The sequence below is a fragment of the Maniola jurtina genome, chromosome 23, assembly GCF_905333055.1.
Source record: "Maniola jurtina chromosome 23, ilManJurt1.1, whole genome shotgun sequence".
NCBI classification, from domain to species: Eukaryota; Metazoa; Arthropoda; class Insecta; order Lepidoptera; family Nymphalidae; genus Maniola; species Maniola jurtina.
The window spans coordinates 7,119,471-7,138,835 of NC_060051.1; the positions used below are offsets into that span (position 1 = coordinate 7,119,471).

General features: G+C 36.2%; 1 protein-coding gene across 2 annotated transcripts in view; it reads right to left on the reverse strand.

Moving 5' to 3' along the window:
* Positions 1 to 19,365, reverse strand: part of LOC123877398 — a 757,955-nt gene that overhangs the window by 15,324 nt on the left and 723,266 nt on the right. For both annotated transcript variants that reach the window (XM_045924157.1, XM_045924158.1), the window contains one exon: positions 12,838 to 12,973. In XM_045924157.1, coding sequence (XP_045780113.1) covers positions 12,838 to 12,973 — 136 coding nt within the window. The remainder of the gene's footprint in view (positions 1 to 12,837; positions 12,974 to 19,365) is intronic.

The following is a 19,365-nucleotide window of genomic DNA, read 5'->3' on the forward strand; positions in this document are numbered from 1 at the left end:
AAATGCGAGGGCGACATCACGAAAGTTTTCCCCAAATAATGTGTACATGTATTACCTAACCCGTTATTGGCCCGATTTATGAGGTCAACGACCGGCGGGAAAGTATTTTCTTATTACATTTCTAAACTATTACACGTTTACAAGTCAAAACAATTTGTATTATTTGTAATATTCCTGTAGTTTTAAGTACTACTACTCACATGTAGATGGCGCTGTATACTATTTATAACAAAATTATAAAGTTTGAATTTTATTGTATTCTCCAAGTGTAATGGGTTGATAAAAAGTTACTAGCAATTAACATGAAATTTTCTTACAACAATGTTATTATAACAATAACATTGACATTGTTAACTCGCTGCATATATTTATACTCTCATTTATTTATTTTTTACATTTTATCCTATTTTTAAACAATAAAATAACAAAAACAACAGAAAAAATAACAGAAACACAGAAAGAACAAAAAATAAAATAACATTAACAACAAAATCAATAAATAACAGAAACAAAAGAGAAATAAAATAACATAAACAACAAAAAACTAAAGTAACGGAAAAAAAAAAAAACATTGAATAAAAATATGATAAAATGTACCCCACTGGCAACAGGGTGGGTTGGACCCAAGCCGCCAGTGGTCAGGGCTCCAGAGTGAGGAACCTCCTCACAATGCGTGCCGTCTCAAGAACCACTGCCTTCTGTATCTTACCCTTGATCCAACAGTTAAGCGACAGTTTCTTAAGATGTTGGTCGAAACTGTTCGCAATAAGACCGTGGACTGATACAACTATCGGTACAATAATCGCTGAGTCAACACTCCACATGGCAGTAATCTCGTGGGCCAGGTCCAAGTATTTCGATACTTTTTCCTTTTCTGCTTTCACTAGATTATCATCATGTGGAATAGTGACATCAACAATCATTGCTCGACGCGCTGATCGGTCAACTAGCACTATATCAGGTCTATTGGCTACAATATACCTGTCAGTGATAACCGACCGATCCCAGTAAAGCAGGGCACTGCTATTTTCAAGAACTGACATTGGGTCGTACCTATAGTACGGCACCTCAGTATCTACAAGGCCATACTGAAGAGCAAGTTGTTGATGGATTATCTTGGCTACTTGATTATGTCTGTGCAAGTATTCGCCGTTAGCAAGATAAGAACAACCGGAAACAATATGTCTGAGGGATTCCCCAGAAAGATGGCACGCACGACAAATGTCAAGCGTTCCATCTTTCATTATATGTTTCCGGTAATTATTAGTCTTAATAACTTCGTCCATAATTGCACAGATAAAACCTTCGGTTTCCCCAAAGAGGTCCCCAAACTGTAGCCAGGATACAGAGGCTATGGAATCTACATCCGGCCTAGTTAAGGCCTTGTAGAATCTTCCATGCAACTCCTTACTTCTCCATACAGCTATGCGATCCGAAGTGCTAAGCACTATGGGCTTACGCCAGTTATTTTTGCCTAAGGAAAGCGGAGTAAGACCTTTATCAACTGCAACTACATCCCTATGTATTCCCACATTTACTTTGAGAAAATAATCTCTGAGATTGCATACCTCACGATTATGAAGGTTCTTTTATTTTTATCGCTGCATTATTTTTAATTTTGCTATTCGACGCTAGATGGCGCTAAATGTTATTTGGGAGTGTTTTTAATAATGTGGATGAAAGAATACATTTACGATTTACGAATAGGACCTACATTGCTAATTTTATACAGAGGTATTTATTATATCACACCACTAACTAAAGATCAATAATTAACCTTAGATAGGTACACACTACACATAAAAGGGTCGGATACCTACCTAAAATAAAATAACAATATGCCTTCATCACTTTTATAAAAGGGGTGAAACCGAAATGAAGACAGGGTAGGTACTGAATACAATAAATGAAACTTAGGGTGCCTTTCAACAATGCAAGTGTAGTTGCGGACAAAAGAGCTTTTGATTAATATTGGTCTCCCCGGGTGGGGGTTGAATATTTTTGGAAAAATATTTAAAATTATAAAAATTACTTTGGTTGTATGAAAATTAATAGATATTTTAACTAGGTGCGTAGTGTAAAAAAAGTGCCCGTAACGTGTGAAAATACAGTAAGGTCTTGAAAAAAATCCGTGGGAACTTGTTGATTTTCTTACTACAGTAGAGACTCGATTAACTGGACTAATTGTTGTACGACAACATTCGGGATAATCGAAAATCCGGATAATCCATACTAATACATATTATAAATGCGAAAGTGTGTCTGTCTGTCTATCTGTCTGTCTTTCACACTTTCGCATTTATGATATTAGTATGTCTTTCTAGTAAGTCTTGAGATAAACTCAAGACTTACATTACTTACTTAGAAAATTTCAGTAGGTATAAAATTTTTTCCGCGCTCATTTTGTACTTCAGGCAAAAACTTCGCTTGGAATTTCTCTACAGTTTCTCACTGTAAGCTGTTTATAAATTTTAAGCGAGTGCACATCTTGAAAAATTCAAAGTGTTTGAATAAAAAATGAAGCGCAGTACACACTGCAGGCTCTGGGGGTGAGTGGGGGAGGGACAGTTAAACAATTGTTTAGATTAATGATGTTTTGGCTTGGTCGGTGTGGCGAAATTCTTTCGGAGAACTTCAAGGAGTGGCTTTTAGAGAAGTTTTCTTGGCGCTTTTCATAAAAACATCGTGGTTTGGTTGGAATATTTCATATTCATCTCGCATCCAATATCCATACTAAAATGCGTCTGTCGGTCTGTTTGTCTGTCTGTCTGCTAGCTCTGGTAATGAGATATTTTGCATTCCAAACACAGATAACCAAGTCCACACGGAGGAACGCAGGTATCATCTAGATTCTAGTAGGTACCTAAGTATACTTTAATAGAGGACATCTAGTTTTAAAGTTATACGGGTTTAAAGATTTGACTTATTTAAATCTTTGAGCCAATGTAACTTCGAAACTAATTATTTAAACGGAATTCTGGAAAACCACAGCCAAATATTAATTAATTCCTAGGATCTATTTACTTGACTTCCATTGGTTAATATTCTTAAAAGGGTCAAACTTTGTTTGTATGGAGCGTGCTACCAATAAATCCCTCTTATTAACCAACTTTATCGACTTATTACTGAGATGCCGCTACCTATCAACTAGTTCGTAAAAAACGAATTTAAAACAATACTTAATATGCAAAAGCTCCGAAAATTCCTATGGAATAGTTCCGAATGTCGCAAAACGTCAATTTTTCCGTAACAGATAGAGAACAAATCAAATACTAAATTATCGTAGGAACTGACCTATTAGTACCGTAATTATTAGAGTAAAAACTCTAAAAACTAATGAGTCAATACTCAATTCGCAAATACATACTCTAAACTAAATTCCAAACAAATAGTTCCGAATTTCGCAAAACGTCAATATTTCCGTAACAAAGAGGGAAAAAACAAATCCTAAATTAGGGTAGGAACCGAACAATTAGGGTAAAAAACCCTAAAAAACTAATAAGTCAATACTCAATACGCAAATACATACTCTAAACTAAATTCCAATCAAATAGTTCCGAATTTCGCAAAACGTCAATATTTCCGTAACAAAGAGAGAAAAAACAAAACCTAATTTGCGTAGGAACCGAAATATTAGCACTGTAACTATTAGGGTAAAAAACCTTAAAAAACTAATAAGTCAATACTCAATACGCAAATACATACTCGAAACTAAATTCCAATCAAATAGTTCCGAATTTCACAAAACGTCAATATTTCCGTAACAAAGAGAGAAAAAACAAAACATAATTTGCGTAGGAACCGAAATATTAGCACCGAAACTATTAGGGTAAAAAACCTTAAAAAACTAATAAGTCAATACTCAATACGCAAATACATACTCTAAACTAAATTCCAATCAAATAGTTCCGAATTTCGCAAAACGTCAATATTTCCGTAACAAAGAGAGAAAAAACAAAACCTAATTTGCCTAGGAACCGAAATATTAGCACCGAAACTATTAGGGTAAAAAACCTTAAAAAACTAATAAGTCAATATTCAATACGCAAATACATACTCTAAACTAAAGTCCTATCAAATAGTTCCGAATTTCGCAAAACGTCAATATTTCCGTAACAAAGAGGGAAAAAACAAATGCTAAATTAGGGTAGGAACCGAACTATTAGGGTAAAAAAACTCTAAAAACTAATAAATCAATACTCAATTCGCAAATACTCTAAACTAAACTCCTCTCGAATAGTTCCGAATTTCGCAAAACGTCAATATTTTCGCCACAAAGAGAGGAAAAACAAAAGCTAAATTAGCGTAGGCACCGAACTATTAGTACCGAAACTATTAGGGTAAAAACCCTAAAAAACTAATAAGTCAACACTCAATAAGCAAATACATACTCTAAACTAAATTCCTATCAAATAGTTCCGAATTTCGCAAAACGTCAATATTTCCGTAACAAAGAGAGAAAAAACAAAACCTAATTTGCGTAGGAACCGAAATATTAGTACCGAAACTATTAAAGATAAAAATCCTAAAAAACTAATAAGTTAATACTCAATTCGCAAATACATACTCTAAAGTCTAAACTAAATTCCTATCGAATAGTTCCGAATTTCGCAAAACGTCAATATTTCCGTAACAAAGAGGGAAAAAACAAATGCTAAATTAGGGTAGGAACCGAACTATTAGGGTAAAAAACTCTAAAAACTAATAAGTCAATACTCAATACGCAAATACACACTCTAAACTAAATTTCTCTCGAATAGTTCCGAATTTCGCAAAACGTCAATATTTCCGCCACAAAGAGAGAGAAAAACAAAAGCTAAATTAGCGTAGGAACCGACCTAACTTCATTTTCGTGCGCTGAGTCAGGTTTTTAGTCGGCGATTATGCAAACGAATTGCACATCACGGACTTTACCACGACTGCCGTGCTCGACGGGTGCCGTTCGTGGTTTTTTACTGTTTAATTAAAAACTGTTATGATGTACAACTATAGTATTGGGCAGGTTTTACCGGTTTGAAATGGTCTTGGACGCTAAAAACTTAGGCTGAGACTATAGTCTTCGACTTTGCTCAGAAACTGTTAAAACGGGACAGTGTTATACCGCCTGGCATAAATCTGTCTCGTTTTAACTGAAACTCAAGTCTAAGCAAAGTCTTTATATATGTTAGATTTTTACCGTTAGTTTAGATGTCGCAGGACGGATAGACAGACAACAAAGTGATCCTGTAAGGGTTCGGTTGCTTTTGACGTACGGAACCCTAAAAATATTGTTTTACGGGATAATTTGTGCAAAAAATAATTCAATTTTTTTGCGTCCAAACACCCAAATCCAACCTACGAATTGAACCGTTTTTAAATTCATTTTTTCCATACTCCATTCCAACAATTCGAGAGTTCGAACAAGTTTCATCTTAAATAATGAATTTCGCTTTCGACACCAGCTCAAACTTGTTCACTGTGATTGATTGAGTCTGTGAATTGATGGTGGGGTGATGACTTGGCCTTTTTTTTTATAAAAAATCCGAGATTCGAAAAGTTATTTATTATTATGTAGGACGAACAAGGGTAATGCGGCTGTGGCCTAGATAATCATCTGTTACGGCTAAAAGCCGACGTAAACACCTAGTTTTGGCCGGTTACAACTAGATGAAGCCAGTAGAAGTTGGGTAGAAGGTGGAAGTATTTCAGGGCTAAGACTAGGTATAGCTGGTTACATAAACATTTGACTAAACAGCATTTGACCCATCATTCAGTCATCTTCAAACAATCGCCGGCTAACTACTGAGCACGGATCTCTTAAGTTACAATAAAAAACCAACTTCATTTTATTTTTAAGTTTTCGTACCCATAGGGTGCCATTCCATTCCATCAGCTTGTAAGCGTTCAATGCTGGACATAGGCCTTTCACAGAGCGCGCCACTAAACATGATACTCCGCCTTCCTCATCCATCCGCTCCCCGCTACCTCCTTCAGGTCATAGGTCCAGCGGGCTGGAGGTCGTCCCACACTGCACTTGCCGGTACGCGGTCTCCACTCTAGAACACGTCTACCCCAACGGCCGTCGGTTCTACAACAGACATGGCCTGCCCATTGGCACGTGCCAACGGGGCCCTATTACCAGACCTCCGCTGTCTGTCGGTCTGTCTGTCAGAGGATTGTATCTCATGAACCGCAATAGGTAGAGGTGAAATTTTCACAGAATGTGTCCTACTGCCTCTATTACAACAATATAAATTTTTATGGCCGCCATGAAAAGTAGAAAAAAATAAAGAGTGTTATTTTTTGTATAATGGTACGGACGGAACCCTTCGTGTGCAAATCCGACTCGCACTTGACCGATTTTAAGTTTATTTCATTTCAGAAAAACGCCCTTGATTGCTGTCCAACAAATCTTTAATCCAATAATATAAAATTGAGGAATTTTTTCTCAAGGATACTGAAATATACACGCAAGAAATAATTATCGATCTTCCTCCAAGTAGGGACGACGGAAATGTAAAGTTAAACAATAAAAGACTTTATGCCAATAGAAATAGGTACTTTATTTGTCTACCTCAGTCACCCCGTGCGTAGGAAGTTATCCTACGTGTTGAAACGAGTTTATATTGGAAAAGCCTATTCTTGTATTTGTGACCTTTCGGAATTTAATGGCTAATAATAATTTAATCGAGTTTTTCTTTTGAAAAATTGTATTCTATGGTGTTATGAAACTGATTGTTGTTGTTATGTTGTGATTGTTTTAGCTCACAGACACAACAATATTTTAATAGTATTTTCTTGTTTTAAGTTTAATTAATATTTAAGTTTAATTGTATCTTTATTTTTATTCCTGTTTTTTTTTGTGATTCTGTAATTGAGCTAAATAAACTTTTTTTTATATTTTTTTTTATTAGTTTTAGATGTCCATTGTCTCGAAATTTGTCATATTGGTCTCAAAAGAACTATAATTTAGAACTGATAGACGTCAAAACTTTTTAAGTATTATTTAAGTATTAAGTATATTTATTATTATGAGAAATCCAAATACCTATTGATTATTATGAGAAATCCTATCAATGTAAAGGATTATTGAAATTATAAGACAGCCTGGGAATGTGTTGCTTTACAGCTTTGATAGTTCTAATAAGTTTATGTGATACTAGTTTATACCCCGACTTCATTCGCATGGACTACACAAATTTCAACCCTCTATTATTTTACCCCCTTTGGTGTTAAATTTTCAAAAGTCCTTTCTTAACGATTGTCTAGATCTTAGCTATCTGCATGACAAACCTTAGCCCGATGCGTCCAGTAGTATAAGCTGTGCGTATATCAGTCAGTCATAGGAAAAAGAAATGTTTATTTGCTAGAATATGGTATATAATTTACATTGGTTCTTAATATTACGTAAAATCGTATTTTGATTGATAATAAAAAGATTACCCGGCTGAGTTTGTTGTGGACTTCTCAGACCAGGTCGCGTTTGGAACCCTGAACATTTTACCGAGAGATACATAAATTGAATATTGAAACCCGACGATAGACTCAGTAGACTGATACCTTCAACTGAAGCGTAGAGACGTGCCCAGTCTAAACTCTTTTATAAAATACGGGTTTGCGACTCAAAAGCGGTTCAATTACTGGCATTAAATTCAACATTCAATCCACTGGCTTCACAAATAAATTGAATCCAGTATAGAAGCTAGATTTTGTTTCGCTTTCGAATAAATCCAATGAAATAAAACAATAACTAGTAACGAATAACGATTAAAACTGTGTCGTTATCGTTTGGGATGACTCTCGGTTTGTTACACGCTCGACGATTTATCTGGACGTGGCTACATAAATCACACTAATATTATAAAGGCAAAAGTTTTATTTGTTTCTATTTTATAAAGCCTACTATCACCTGAATATCTGTCTCCTTTTTGAAATAGTCCGGAGCGGATAGCAGAGCAAATGATCGTATTTGAAACTGAGTTTTAAGACATTGAATTAGGCGGTGGATTAACATATCCATACAATTTTACAGATAGAGATACCTATACGCCATGTTAGCTAAAAGATTTGGTCAGAGCTTAGCGCTCTTTTTACATTATTTCCGCAAAATTCTGCAAAGAGCAGCATAAAAAATCATACCATAACTTCGAGTAGCTATGTTCAATTTTAAATTAACGCAGTCCTCATTGAACGGGAATAGAGAAGGGGACAACGGGTTGAATTTTCAATAATTTTATTCCATTTTAGTCCTGTTACACGGGGACAGAGAACGGGAACAACTGGATTATTTTTTAGGATTCCGTACCTCAAAAGGAAAAACGGAACCCTTATAGGATCACTTCGTTGTCTGTCTGACTGCCTGTCTGTTTGTCCGTCTGTCCGTCGTGTCTGTCAAAAAACCTATAAGGTACTTCCCGATGACCTAGAATCATGAAATTTAGCAGGTAGGTAGGTCTTATAGCACAAGTACAGGAATAAATCTGAAAACCGCGAATTTGTGGTTACATCATTTAACAAAAAAAATTAAAACGTGTTTCAATTTTCAAAGTAAGATAACTATACCAAGTGGGGTATCATATGAAAGGGCTTTACCTGTACATTCTAAAACAGGTTTTTATTTGCAAAATGTTGGAAAAATACCCGAGTACGGAACCCTCAGTGCGCGAGTCTGACTCGCACTTGGCCGGTTTTTTTAATAATAATTTTATTTAATTCCCGCTATCACACACGGCACGGCTAACGGGCACAACAGGACTATACACGATTTCGAACCATTATCTTTACAGATCATTAATATTTTTTTATTCTGGTGCGAACGGATACCAGCCCGGAGTTTTTACGTCTCGAAAGGATTAAACGGCTTGGAAGGGATGAAACTTTTACGCTTCGTAAAGGATATTTAAGTTTAAGAGGCAATAACCCCAATTTACGGTAATGATTTAATTTCTCGCCGGAATTACGGGATATTCGGGGGATGACTGTAAACGACGTAAATAAATAATGTAACAAAGGGTTGGACTGTAAGTGGTAAAGCTCTCTGAAGACCTATTGTACCATTGGGATGTAGTACCTACTCGCTTTGCAATCATTTAATTATTTTTGTTGGTTCGATTGGGTTTAGTTTAGGCCTTTCATAAATTAGTTACTATTAAACTGGACCTCAATTCCAATAACTATATTTCTTTTACCTGTGGACGGTCATAAATTTGACGAATAATTGGTTACGAGTACGTAATAAAGACACATATAAATAATACAAAATACCTACACACACACTCTTACGTTGCGCCAAATTTCGTTATAATTGACTAAACGGATTATAACGAATTATTGTAGATTTAGAATTAGAATTATTATAACAAATTATTAATTAAATCCATTTTTTTTATTTTTTTTTTAATCTAACTAGGCCGTGAAAAGAGCACTTTTGAATCTACAATATTAGTACGGATTTTATGATATTTTAATATTTTGACTTCGCAATCTAAGCTTGACATGTTTTTGCAGCTGGAACAACGAGAAATAACTGAACGAGATTATTTTGGAAATGTCGCTGTGTGAATTGGAATAAATGGCCAGATTAGACTATTTTTAACCCCCGACCCAAAAAGAGGGGTGGGTTATAAGTTTGACTTTTGTATCTGAGTATCTGTCTGTGGCATCGTAGCGCCTAAACTAATGAACCGATTTCAATTTAATTTTTATTGTTTGAAAGGTGGCTTGATCGAGAGTGTTCTTAACTATAATCCAAAAAAATCGGTTCAGCCGTTTGAAAGTTATCAGCTCTTTTGTAGTTACTGTAACCTTCACTTGTCGGGGGTGTTATAAATTTTTAATTGACACTTGTTGTTTAAGTTAAGTAATTAAGTTTCCCTTTCCTTGAATGGAATTATTTTATGATATTTTACTTGACAAATTTTGAGACTTCGCAAATGTACTGGCAAAGCTTGACAAATGGCACAGCGACCGGAACAACGGGAAATATCGCTTTGGAAATGTCACTACGAATTGGAATAAATGGCCACAGTAAACCATGTTTCTCTTCCTTATAGAATTAATAAAGATTGTCCTCATAAAACTGAGTCGCGTTATTTTTGTTTTGGCAACTCAATAATGTCACTGTCCATTTCTTTTTTTTTTTTTCTCTCTCGTCTGGCTTTACAAAGATTAGCTAATGTCAAGTTTGTAGTTATTTGTAACAAGTTAGTTCAACTATACAAGTATGGACCCCGTCTGTGCCGGCGCTCGCCGACATACGCACGGCACCCCCTTAGAGCGTTTTCCAGTCAGTTTTAACAAAAAAAAAAAACACTCCAAAAAGGCAGAGCACGGTGGTTTGGTGGAGTGGTTTTGAGATTGGTGGCTGACTTTTCTTGCGTGTTTAGCAGTGGGAGGGCGGTCAGTGCATATCGCATGCTGCATGTTGCACCATACACATTTGTCTGTTTTAGCGGATTATAGCAAATTAAGCTTTTGGTTCCTTGGACCTCAATAATTTAAATTATTAAGATGTTGAATTTTGTTTTTAATGTAACCTAACTGAATTAATTATGCAGATAAGTTATTATTGTATATTATTGGGATTCATCAGATTTATTGAAAACAACCGTAATACCAGCTTTATGAGAAATTCAATTCATTTGGAAAGCATTCACTTTAACGTGAATTCAATGCAGATAATAGATTCGCTTTGAGATTTAAAATCTGTTTTAAAATTGTTTTCAAAGGATACCGGTTACTTTTAATAATGGCACCTGTGGTGCAGTGATATTGTGTTTTGTGGTCGCATAAGTGGGAGGTCCTACGTTCGGTTCTCGGCTGGGACAATTTAGAAATTAATGCTTCAGTCACGCTAACATCTAACTGCAAACCGAATCTCCAAGCGATTTAGCATTCCGTTATGCTTAGGTCTTAAATAAAAGTGATTCGAGCCGGGATCTCTAACCTTTTGGAGTTATGTGCGTTTTCAATAAACTAAAACGTGTCTTTATAATGGGGAGTGCTCTAAAGACCTCATTCCACGCTCCTTATTCTACAAGTGCACCGCACGCCACCATACACAATTTCACCCTCACCTCCTGGGTGTCTGGTGCACTTCGAGCGTCCATTGTGCATATGCAAACTGTGGAATCAACTTCCATCAGCGGTGTTCCCACTAGATTACAACATGGGGTTATTCAATGGACGGATCAAATAATACCTGAAAGGCCGGCAACGGCCGGTTTCTCTGGTGCTGCAAATATTCATGGGCGGCGGTAATCACTAGGGATTGCAATGCTGGATCCGCAATCCAGCAATCCAGCTGGATCCCGCACGTTTTTGGTGCTTGCTGGATCCAGCATCTGACGCTGGATCCAGCGGTGCGGATCCGCAATCAGCTTAAAACAAGTACTTTCTTTTCGCGCAAAAACCACAGAATGTCTTTCAGAAAAGTAAATAAAACTGTAACATATTTGATTGGCTTCTCAAGTCTGAAATTATATGATAACTTCAACTTCTGTTAAGATTTTATATGTGGGAAGTGGGATAGGCTACGCAATTTTATTTCGAAAATTAGTGAGACTGAGAAACTGTGAGCCCTACAAAGTTAGTAAAATAGTACCTAAATGAATAGCTATTTCAGATTAATGATGTGTATAATCCCTTATAAAATCCCTTATGAATAGCTACTGTAAAAGAAAGCACGGTACGTTTTTGAGTCCAACGTTTTCGTTCTGGAAATTCTTTTGACCTACAGAACAAACCCTGTGGATGGTCGGAGATCCTAGTTGACAGTGAAGAATGATCGTGGAAGAGGATCTTGCTGCTGGTATCAAACACTACAGCTTTCATAGATCTGGCCAGATGATTACGACAGGTCTTTACTGTCAACAATTGCAAACCACGCTGGAAAAGCTAGCCGTTAAACAACTGAGATTGGTCAATTGCTCTAGCACACTGCTGCTTCAGGATAACGCTAAACCTCATACTTCACGACAGACGATTGCTAAATTAAGGAGCTATGACTGGAAACACACGCCATACTCCCCGAACATTGCTCCAACAAATACTTTTTTCGGAATTTAGACTATGTCTTGCAAGGAAAAAAATAATAATTTCAATTCAGTCCAAAGTTTTTATTGCCTTGAAAGATTTTATTGATTCTCGCTCCCACAATTTTTTCAGCAATGGAATCAATGAATTGCCTATAAAATGGCGAAAGTGTGTATATAAATAATGAATGGTATATACCTCGATTGATTAAATACAATAGGTACCTAATTTCATTCAAAAAGTTTTTGTTTTTTTTCATATAAATGCTTTTTTCATAGGTAAATACCTCATATTATAGCTACAAACAAATATAGGTAGTTAGTTATTAAAGTTTCAACAGTTACAACGTAAAAAAATGTTGCATTTCTTTGAGAAATCGATAAATGCTGGATCCGCGCTGGATCCAGCTGGATTTGCTTCGATCCAGCAAAAATCCAGCTGGATTGAAAATGCCGCTGGATTGCAATCCCTAGTAATCACTCAACATCAGGTGACCCGCTCGTTTGCTCGCAATTTTATTCAATGGACAGATCAAAAAATTCATGAAAGGCCGGCAACGCAACGGTTTCTCTGGTGCTGTAAATATTCATGGGCGGCGGTAATCACTCAACATCAGGTGACCCGCCTGCTCGTTTGCTCGCTATTTTAATAATAAAGTCTTGGGTATGGTAATAGAAGTAAGCATGGACGTAGAATGTAAGTAGATAGGTCTTTCGTTGTCTCTGGCTCATTATTTTTTTGGTACATCTATACATCGGTCCAAATTATCAGCTAAGACCTAACCCCTTGTAGAATTAGATGTTGGTAGCATTGAACCAAGCTTACCTGGGCTTGTGATAGGTGGGATTGCTGTTAGTCTTGAGTATGTCTGCGTTGGGGACGGACGTCGGCAGCGCGTGCTCTCGTTCCAACTCGCTCTCGTAGCTCTCAAGTGGTACATGCTTGCCGGGTAAGGGGTCCGCTGTAACAAGAAAAGATATTTAAGTTAATACTTATATTTGCAACTTAGTTCTGGTTACACCCCGTATACAGATTTAAGCAGTAGAAAGAAAGTTGGACACAAATGGTACAAAATCGTGGGGTGTGGATTTACAAAAACCTATAAGTTTAGCAATAGATGCCCATTGGTTAGAATGCCCATTGGATCTGGTATTTTAGAAAAAAAAAATGGTAGATTTTTGTCAGCCCTAGCATAGACATTGGTATGTTTTTGAATTGCAAGTTGCAAACACCAGTCACAGTTTTTAATCTAGTGCTTTGGTCTACAAAGTATAATGTAAAATGTTCATTTTTCATTAAGTATATAGACAAACTAAAAATAAAAAGTTGTTGTTTTATTTTATTGTATTCAGATACAAGCCCTTGACAGCAATCTCACCTGGTGGTAAGTGATGATGCACTCTAAGATGGAAGCGTGCTAACCTGGAAGGGGTATGGCAGTCTTCATTAAATCCATACTCCTTTGGTTTATACACGGCATCGTACCGGAACGCTAAATCGCTTAGTGGCACAGCTTTCCCGGTAGGGTGGTAACTAGCCAAGGCCGAAGCCTTCTATCAGACCAAACCAGAAATTTAGAAACTAAAAATAGTGTTTGTACACAAAGAATAGTAAAATCTAGATATAACAAGATTCGTCATAATCAACTACAAAAAAAAAAACTAAAAATTCGTCACTACAAAAAACGGATCTCTTCTCAGAATGAGAAGGTCATAGTCCATAACGCTGATCAGGTGCGAATTGGTATACTTGGTGTTTATTTAAAACTGACGAATTACGAAAGCTGTTATAAAGTGGTGGTATTCTGTGGTTTTTGAATAATGCACAAACAAATAAACATACAAACTATTTCAGTTTCAGAATGTAGAGGGTGTTTAAGTAAGATGCTGTAGATTTCGGTGAAATAAATAAAATGGAATACTTTTCGTCTATACTGCTAAGTGATTTAAAGCTCTTATGTGCGGCCGTATAAAAGCCATTTGGAGGTAGTTATGGCTGTATAACTGCCATACTTTATCCAGGTTAGCAGATTCTATCTTAGATAAAGATACACAATCTATTTCATAGTATAGTATCCATAGTTATTGTATAGAGTATACTATAGAGTGTATTTAACTCTTATCTAGGGTTCCGTATTTCCAAAGAAAAAAGTGTAAATTAAAAATTTATAACACCCCCGACAAGTGAAGGTTACAGTAACTAGAAAAGAGCTGATAACTTTCAAACGGCTGAACCGATTTTCTTAGATTATAGCTAATAACAGTCTCGAATCTCGATCAAGCCACCTTTCAAACAAAAAAACTAAATTAAAATCGGTTCATAACTTTAGGAGCTACGATGCCACAGACAGATACACAGATACACACGCCAAACTTATAACACCTCTCTTTTTGGGTCGGGGGTTAAAAAGGAACCTGCATTTCTGGTCAAGTCTGTCTTGACCCGCCAAGGGTATCAAAACCTATAGGGTACTTCTCGTAGACCTTGATTCTAGAATTATAAAAATACATTTCAACTTTTTGCCTGTTTCGGTTCATAAGATTCAGCCCGCTGACATAAGACGTACAGAAGGATGGACCGTGCAGGATAGGATAAGGTTCCGTTGGCACTCTTCGGGAACCCTAAATACTGAAGCTAGTGTTGTTAATTTAGAGCCTCAATAGCTCAACCGGTAAAGGAGTGGACTGAAAACCGAAAGGTAGACGGTTCAAACCCCGCCCGTTGCACTATTGTCGTACCTACTCCTAGCACAAGCCTGACGCTTAGTTGGAGAGGAAAGGGGAATATTAGTCATTTAACATGGCTAATATTCTTTTAAAAAAAAAATGACCGTAGTCAGCGCTAGAGCTGACAAAAATCATCGATCCAATATTTTATCTGTAGATCTATTAAAGTGGATACACAGAACACTTGTGTGTGGATATCACGCGTTGGTAGGTAAATTTTGCACAATTGCTGTACATTTGTTGTAGGTACAGTGAAGCTCGCAATTTCCGTTAAACCTGATTCAACAACTGGTTCACACATTCCCGGAAATAATGAAAGATCTTCCTGTATATATTCCTAGAGTGATTAAAAGCTATAATTTAAGCTTTTAATCATTCTAGGAATAATATGTATAATAACCTAAATAATATTGTAAAGTGAATCTTTGAAAAGAGCAAACGCCCCGAGTTTCTTGCTGGTTCTCGGTAGGAAAGGCATTCCGAACCAGTGGTACATATTTGACGATTCCATAGTACACTTACTTGTAAAAGTTATTAATTTGAATATAAAATATTTCTATTTTATTCATTATTTCTATTCTATTCTAATGAATATTATTATCAAGTGTTGATATTTATATCAAGTGAGTAGGTTAATTCACTGTTTCACAATTGTAGATATACGGTGAACCTTACAATTTCCCATTTTCACAGGTCTACAGTTCATACTTCGCACATTCCCGGAAATAATGCAAGACCCTCCTGTATATATTCCTAGAATGATTAATGGCTTAAAATAAACATTTAAATGAAGCATTTTTAACGTGCAACACTTTTGTTCTAAGAGCTCTTACAGACTAGATATTGAACGCGTGTTTAAAATTCAAATAACATGTGTGTCGAAGGATGCCATGTGATATCCGGTTTTGATTGATTACAACCAAAATATTGAAGGGATTGTAAAGCTTACTCTAAAAATAAATCGGAACAGGAAATAAATAGACATGGTTTATTTCTGACGAAAGATATTTAGGGAGCAGAATGGGGGATTCTTATTAATAACATCTTCATTGAAGAAATTATACTTAAGTACTTTAAGTATTACGGGAGGGCGGGCACATGCTTTGTGTTTTTTATCTGGTCTAGCGGATTATAGTAAATTAAGTTTGTTGTTCCTCGTGTGTCATAGATTTCCGCAAAATAACGCCAGCTTCTACCAAAAAAAATACTTTTGTAGTCCTCCATTACACTACTTGGACTACAAAATGAAAGTGCTACTAAGTATATATTGTAAATAATATACCTAAATACGATTCATACTTTAAACTCCACACCACGGAGTCCATAGATCTTATGAATTTGAAGATATTTTGATCAGTTCTTATTTTTTTGATTTTGCGTTTGCGGCATAGAGCCTATTAACAATGTGTGTAACGTGAACTGGAACGTCGTCGCGTCACTTCACGCTCTCGTTCTGACAGGTCTATGTCTGTCAACGACTATCTATGGCTAAGTTAACACTCAACGTACCAACGTAGTGATATTCTCTTTGCAACGTACATTGTTTTCTAATTTTTGTGTATCGGTCTCTCTGTGTGTCTGTGCGCTCTTTAAGAAGGTGTTTGAAAGGCGCATTTGGAACCCTAGTACCTTTTAAGTTTACAAATCAACTTACAAATGTTTTTATCCTTATTTTTATTATTAGTATATGCTATCCATCTCTACTTTCTTCTGCAAAACTCTTATGCCAATTAGAGTACAAATCGCACGTACACATCACTCAGTCTAGCAAGCCTCTTACATTTTGTACTATAGAACAATAACCACGTATCATATTCAGCTTTCTCACGAGTTATCAAATTCGGGACTCCACATCGAGTCGACAGATAACGGACATTGTTCTTGTTCTTATAAAACAGTGTACTTAGTACAAGTTTGCGAGCTGATGGAGCGAGGGGGGGGCATCCATTTATAATCTTTATAATGTACAGAATTAAAAAATATCTTAGCTCGATAATAATAAAATTTCTTCCGTCGAGTCGTTCAGTCACTCACGACAGTACAAATTCTATCAAATTTAAGTCAGGGCATGAACGAACGAAGTGAAGTGGTTTAAAATTGATTGAGTGACTCTTTCAATTTGCTATCATGAGGTGAGGTGAATGCGAAACACAGAATGGGGATTTAGGTGGTGTATGATATATCACACTTACCTGTAGAATAGTTTGTGTAACTTAGGTATGCTACGTTTCGACTTTATCAGCTCGGAAAGCACTCTACTTTTCATATCGATTCGATTTGTTGGAACGACTAGATCTAAGATTAAAACATGGCAGTTAAGATACATTTTACTTTGGCTTTACGATAAACATCACTTTCGATAATCGATAACTATCGTTATCTATAACGTATATCGTTATACTAACAACGTTGTCGAGATGCACAAACTACAAACTTGTACTAAACGTACCTACCAATACTACTACTAGAGGTCCAATAGTGTTGCGTTACTCGATGTACGGAATTCATAAACAACGTCTTTGTTAGCCGACCTAGTTCTGAGTATCATCGGTGCTTTGACTAACGTACACACTAGCGACATGTCGCTCGACAATAAGTTTGAGGAACTTAGTAGGTAGTAAGCTCTATTTACACCGTTTTGTAGAGATTTTTTTTTAATATTCAATTAAACTTTAGCAAATGATGGTTTTGAATAGTCAGATCAATCATATGTTGGGAAAGAAACAGTAAAAAAAACTCCGGTGGTGCTTTTTAATACGTAAGTATTATAAAGTAAAGTGTTAATGAACGTCGCTGGAGACAAAAGTTCAGTGAAAGACAAAATTATGCTGTTTGAGCCATATTGTGTCTCTGTTTAACTATAGGTATAGCGCATAACTGAGGAGGCTGCTGCGGTAGTGGAGCGGTGCGGGAGGGAGACAGTTGTCATAAGTTAACGAATCACTAAGCTCTCACGTTACGTCACCATACACCTCCCGCAACGCCTCACTACCGCAACAACCGCTACCGCTACAACCTACTCAGTTATACGGCATGCCTGATTCATTTTTTGACGTGACAACGTCTTATAATTCGATAGAGCCGGCTGCACGCACGAAAAAACATGACTCATGCGGCGTTACCTCGCTCTGAGGCGTTCCATGTAAGGCTTGAAGTGCAAGCGAGAGCGCGGAACGAGCGACAAAGAAGCACAATCGGCCTTTGTTGTCACGTTCAACTATCGTCAGTAAACCGACTTTACAGACAACCAATTTTTTTAAATGAATATTTATCGTAAAAGACAAGACAAAAAGTTTCAAAACAAAATGTCTATAGTGTCACCTGTCATCCAATGTTTTTAGACTAGCAATTTCTCAGTATTCGTCGGTGTTTAGGCTTTAGTTTCAACATGATATGAGATAGAGTGATATTATAAATTGTTATTGTTATTTTCAACCTAAATAAGTATAATATAAACAGCCTGTTGAGAATTGATATAGTATAAACATTTTGACGTATCTTGAAGCTTTTCGTCGAATTGTGTTAGTGTTATTTTAAAATATATAATAATTATAATATTTTTATTAACTTTCTGTTTACAACTACGTATATATCATTTTAATGATCATTACCGCTTTCGTTGAATTGAAAGATTTATGTTATCATCTAAAAGGAAAAATACTGACTGACTGATCTATAGCCATCTGCCAAAAAATGATTTAAGAATATTCAAAAGAAATCTGTTTTAGAGACAAGAAAGATTGCGTCGCTGCACATGCAAAATCCGCTATGTATTTTTGACGTGACAACGTCTTATAATTCGATAGAGCCGGCTGCACGCACGAAAAAACATGACTCATGCGGCGTTACCTCGCTCTGAGGTAACGCCGCATGAATCGTTCCATGTAAGGCTTGAAGTGCAAGCGAGAGCGCCTTTCTTTGTTATCACGTTCAACTATCGTCAGTAAACAGACTTTACAGACAACCAATTTTTTTTCGGTTTAGATGTCATTTTGTTTCATTTTAAAAGGCACGTGTGAACGAAAAAAACTCTTTATCGAATGTGCTGGTTCAGGAGATAACCTTTTTAGCTATGTGATTTTGATCTACAAGTGTAAATTAAAAATTTATAACACCCCCCGAAAAGGAAGGTTACAGTAACTAGAAAAGAGCTGATAACTTTTAAAAGGCTGAACCGATTTTCTTGGATTATAGCTAAGAACACTCTCGATCAAGCCACCTTTCAAACAAAAAAAAACTAAATTAAAATCGGTTCATTAGTTTAGGAGCTACGATGCCACAGACAAGTTTAATAGAGTCGCCTGAAAATTTGTGATTTTCCACAAAGCGGAATTTTCATGCGCAGGGACGATTGTATTTATTTATTAATTTTCCTTAAAAATCTTATACTTAATAACTAGGTCACTACATAATAACTACTTAGTTCGTAGCCGTCTTTTTTGTTTGAAAAATAATAATTCAATTTCCGTAGTCCGTTAATGTGACCGCAGCCTAACATAAGTACACTCGTGATTTGGTCTCGTTAAAGTTGCATGCGAATTTGATTCTTATTCCCACGTAATTCGATTTAAAATTACTTGTTGTATAAATAATTGCTACAGTAGGTTTCCGAAGTAAGAGTGGGCCT